The sequence below is a fragment of the Portunus trituberculatus genome, chromosome 31 (genome assembly GCF_017591435.1).
Source record: "Portunus trituberculatus isolate SZX2019 chromosome 31, ASM1759143v1, whole genome shotgun sequence".
In the NCBI taxonomy this organism is placed as follows: Eukaryota; Metazoa; Arthropoda; class Malacostraca; order Decapoda; family Portunidae; genus Portunus; species Portunus trituberculatus.
The window spans coordinates 9,489,146-9,494,145 of NC_059285.1; the positions used below are offsets into that span (position 1 = coordinate 9,489,146).

Below are 5,000 nucleotides of genomic sequence, written 5' to 3' on the forward strand. Positions count from 1 at the left end.
ATAAAATGAGAGAATGAGAAAAAAAAAAGATCTTAGATGTTATTGAATAGAAGAAATAGATTAACTAAGAATGATAGAATTATACGCAAGAAAGTGAAAGAGAGTGGAAGATTGAAAGTGACTGCCATGGAAGGGGAGAGATGGGAGAGAATGAGATAGACAGTTGAGGGGAAGGAAGATGACAGGGAGAGAGGGAGGGAGGCTTGAAAAAAGATAAAAGAGGAAAGAAGAGGAAAGGAACAAAAGAAAGTGAAAGAATAGTGGAAGATTGAGAGTGAATGCCATGGAAGGGGAGAGATGGGAGAGAATGAGATAGACAGTTGAGGGAAGGAAGATGACAGGGAGAGAGGAGGGAGGCTTGAAAAAGATAAAAGAGGAAAGAAGAGGAAAGGAACAAAAGAAAGTGAAAGAATAGTGGAAGATTGAGAGTGAATGCCATGGAAGGGGAGAGATGGGAGAGAATGAGATAGACAGTTGAGGGGAAGGAAGATGACAGGGAGAGAGGGAGGGAGGCTTGAAAAAAAAAAGATAAAGGAGGAAAGAAGAGGAAAGGAACATTTTGATTTATTTATATGTATTTTTTTTGGTCAAGATATGCAGCAGAATAAAAGCAGCGTAAAACATTCTGAATATTGTCCAATTGGTAAACACAGACGCTTTCGGACCTGTAGGTGTTGGTCAGCTGTCTATATATAGGAAACTTTTGCCTTGGTGCTTCATCCTTCCCCCTCTATAACCTTTTTCTTATTCCCTTTTTTTCCTTTTTCCTTGCCATTCCCTCCTCCTCCTCCTCCACCTCCTCCTCCTCCTCCTCCTCCCTGTACTGCTAATGACCCGTAACTTTATACCTTTACTTATAAATTCACACTATTTTTTCCCGTTCTTCCTTTCCTCTGCTGTAGCTTTTTTTTTCCCCTTTCACCCTAACTTCTTGGGGCTAAAATACCCTAAAAGTTTGTGGCGCAAGGGCAGAAGTTGAAGGTAAGGCGAAGATGTAAGAGAAACGTGCTTAGATTACTGGTGGTGGTGGTGGTGGTGGTGGTGGTGGCAATTTTGGTGAATATCTATACAGCATAAAGAATTTGTTTTTATCTTTGGTGTAATAAATAATTGTATAAATGTGTGACGTGAAGTAACGCGAAATAACGAAAACTATTTTGTTTGTGTATTTACTCGTGTTATTAATATTGAGAGAGAGAGAGAGAGAGAGAGAGAGAGAGAGAGAGAGAGAGAGAGAGAGAAGAGAGAGAGAGAGAGAGAGAGAGAGAGAGAGAGAGAGAGAGAGAGAGAGAGAGAGAGAGAGAGAGAGAGAGAGAGAGAGAGAGAGAGAGAGAGAGAGAGAGAGAGAGAGAGAGAGAGAGAGAGAGAGAGAGAGAGAGAGAGAGAGAGAGAATGTTGAAATATGAGCAGATCCACGTACTCACATACAAAAGAAGAAGAAGAAGAAGAAAAAGAAACAGGTGGAGTGCATGACAAATAAATACACGATCAAATATGTCCACTGCCATCCCCGTCCTGGAAAATGTGGAGGAAAGTGCTACAAGAAATATTGTGACCCATTATTCTCTTTGTGTGTGTGTGTGTGTGTGTGTGTGTGTGTGTGTGTGTGTGTGTGTGATCGGGGAAGTGTATGCTTGTTTCCGAACGTGTGTGCATCTGCTAGGGACGGCGTGGGTGTTTGTGGGAAGCTTCTGTTGTGTTTGTGGTGTGGGCTTTGTGGCGGGGGACTGATGGGGGGAGGGTGAGGTGGGTGGGTGTTAGAGTTGGGACGTAGCAAGGAGGTGGAGAGGGAGGGGGAGGTGGAGAGGATAGTATTAAGAGTAATATTGCATTCGCCACTTTGTTCTGAATGGTGGAAATGATTATGCTATTAATATTTGCATTTTCGTACTGGCTTTGTGTAAAATAAAACGTTTGCGTTGGTAGTGGTGGTGGTGGTGGTGGTGGTGTGAGTGAAAACATTAATGCCTCTGTAGTTGTCGTATTTTTATGTTCATCACGCCTGAATAGTACCGTTGTTGTTGTTGTTGTTGTTGTTGTTGTTGTTGTTGTTGTTGTTGTTGTTGTTGTTGTTGTTGTTTTTGTTGTTGTTTACCGCCTGCCTGTGTGTGTTGTTCTTGTTATCTATTTATAGAGATATTCATATTTTCCCCTACGAGAGTGAATTATAGTACTAGTCTTTTGTTATTATTTTGTTACTTTTGTCCCTAAATAACACCATATTTACATTTCCCACTTGACTTCTTGAGTAAGATTTGGACCAGTGTCTCAGTCAGCCCTTTTCGTTTGATAGCTAACCAACAAAAGTAATTCAGACGTGATCTACTTCCATAATCAACTTTGTTCGTTGATTTTCGTTCGGGAGCGTACCAAGAAAAAAAAAAAAAAAAAAAAAAAAAAGCTGGCAAGACGACAGGACCAGTTTCACAGTGTTCTTGTAAGCTTCTCAACCAGAAACATTTTCCTTGTTGGTAAGCTCCCGGACAAATAGTAGACTACATAACTGGCCCATTGTCATCACTCAATACTGGATTACCGGCATTCTATTTGTATCTTTACAGAATAAAGTTACTACAATTTCCTCTCCATCCTGGTCTGAGGAGAGCGCACAACAATGGACTGTTGCTGAGAAGAATCACTCCGCTGGGAAAGGGTACAGTTCACTTACAGTTTACGTAGAGTTGCTTCATTAGGAACTTTGATGCAAATTGCTCTGTCTGATATTACACAGAGGACACGGTGCGGTTGGAAGGGTACGGTGAGCCTTATTACTTATTATGTATTAGGTACCTGTCATGCTTATACCTTTCATAATTACTTCGCCGAACTCATGGGGTACACTTGCAGCCGATAGGGATGAAATGGAAGTCCTTTGTCCCCGTGCTGCAATCATAGAGGCTAATGATGATGAGATAACCCACCTGTATTCAAATCAGAGCAGAGTTCGGGTGAGCTTTAGCATTTAGATCGTAGCAGGAATGACGGAGTGGTTCATTTGTCCTCAATTTAGCTTTATGCAGATTAAGAGTAAGACAGGGGCGGGGATCGAGTATTATAACAATAGGAAGAGAGGAGAGGTAAATAATTAAATAGAGGAATTATAAGAGTGATAGCACTGGTGATAGGGGAACAGGAATAAAGGGAAGAAAAGATGAAAGTATGAGAACGGAGGAAAGAGGGTTAAAACAGAAAAAAACGAAGAAAAGAGGAAAAAGATGAGGTGCAGATGAATGAAGTGAATGATAACGTTAGTTAGTAAGATAAAAAAGATATAGATAAAGAACGAACAAAAAAGAAAGCAAAGGTGAGTGAATGAAAAGGGAAATGGTATTGGCTTAAAACAGATAGAAAAAGGGAGAAAGACGAAAATATAAGGAAGAAGGAATGAAAATAGCGGTAGTGACGGCATTTCAAACACGGCCCGGGGAAAGACAAACTCAGTGTACGTGAAAGAAAACGGAGACAGGTGCAGGATTAATTGAGGGAGACTACGGCAGACTGAGATTGGCAAGGGAGCCGCGATGAAAGAAAGATAATAAACTAAAGGGCCTCTCACCACCCATCCCCGCAGAGCTCAAGGGAAGCAGTACCAGTGTAAAAAAGCTATAGAAAACGGGAAGCTACGTGGCGTCATCCAGGAAGTGCTTTTACGACTCTGGTTATTTCTTTTCCTACACGTAAAAAAAAAGATACAAAGATACGCCCATGTGAAAAAAAAAGGCAGTGATGGTGATGGTGGTGCTGCTGCGTTTCTCTGTTCCTCGGGTTCACGTGTATTGCTTTTTGTGAGGTTTGTGTTGCTTCAGAGGTCGTTCACGCTGTGTTGTGTTGCATTTTTTTTTTTTTTTGTACGTGCATATAGGTTTGTTTTTATTTTGTTTACTTGTGCTTCACTTTTTCGTTCGTTCCAACCGTCCCAGAGAGAGAGAGAGAGAGAGAGAGAGAGAGAGAGAGAGAAAGAGATTTTTATTTCACTCTAATGTTCACGCGGATTGTTCTCTCCTTTTTGAAGTATTTTGTTTATTTGTTTGTTTTGTTTGTTTGATGCTAGACAAATGAAGCTATACTCCTGAGAGAGAGAGAGAGAGAGAGAGAGAGAGAGAGAGAGAGAGAGAGAGAGAGAGAGAGAGATGAAAGGACGTGTACAGTATTATTCTCTCTCTCTCTCTCTCTCTCTCTCTCTCTCTCTCTTTATTTCAATTATTATGGTATTCTATACTGAGCGGTCGATTCTCTCTAAACTACACTGGATATAACGCAGACGCAGTGTGGCTGGCCTTGAGAGTGGTGCGCGGGGCACAACGTGCAGTGCCCTTCCTGTGCAGTGCAGCCTTTCCCGCAGGCTCGAGGTGCAGCACTGGGGGGCAGTATGCAGTGCACTCCTTCTGCGCCCATCCCTGAGTGACGACTGAGGAGCCGAGACTTAGAGTTCAGAAGCCTGGAGACTTGGGGCATATAAGCCTAGGCCTTGGAGCTCAGGAGCCTTTATTGGAGCCTTGAAGCCCAGAAGTCTTGGAAACATGGTATCCAGGTACCTTGGAGCCCAGAGCGTGGTGCCTCGGAGTCTTGGAGTCTTGGTGCTCAGGAATCTTAAATGGAAGCTTGGATCTCAGGAGCCTAGGCAACTTTCGGCCTTGGAGACTTAATGCCTTGGAGCCTTGGAGCTTTGGGGACTTGGAATTCAGGTGCCTTGTAATCTTGGAGCCTTGGTGCTTAACTGAAACCTTGGAGCCTTAACTGGAGATTGGTGCCTTGGTGCCTTAACTGGAACATTAACTTGGAACATTGGAACCGAACTCTGGCAATAATAAACATACAAAAAGACAGATAAATAGCGACATCTGTTCATCTTTACTCTAAAGTTTGTATCTCGTTTTCTAAAATTTCTCTTTCTATTGTCATCATCTTAGTTTTTATCATTTTTTATCCAGCTTCGTATTTTCTTTTTACTTTTCTCCTTCATTCATCCATTTCCGTGCATCTGTACAACCAATACTAAT

At 42.0% G+C, this 5,000-nt stretch overlaps 1 protein-coding gene across 1 annotated transcript in view; it reads left to right on the top strand.

Moving 5' to 3' along the window:
• LOC123511223 overlaps positions 1–5,000 on the top strand; it is a 43,889-nt gene that overhangs the window by 17,766 nt on the left and 21,123 nt on the right. Inside the window, exon 2 of the mRNA XM_045266920.1 lies at positions 2,562–2,653. Coding sequence (XP_045122855.1) covers positions 2,562–2,653 — 92 coding nt within the window. The remainder of the gene's footprint in view (positions 1–2,561; positions 2,654–5,000) is intronic.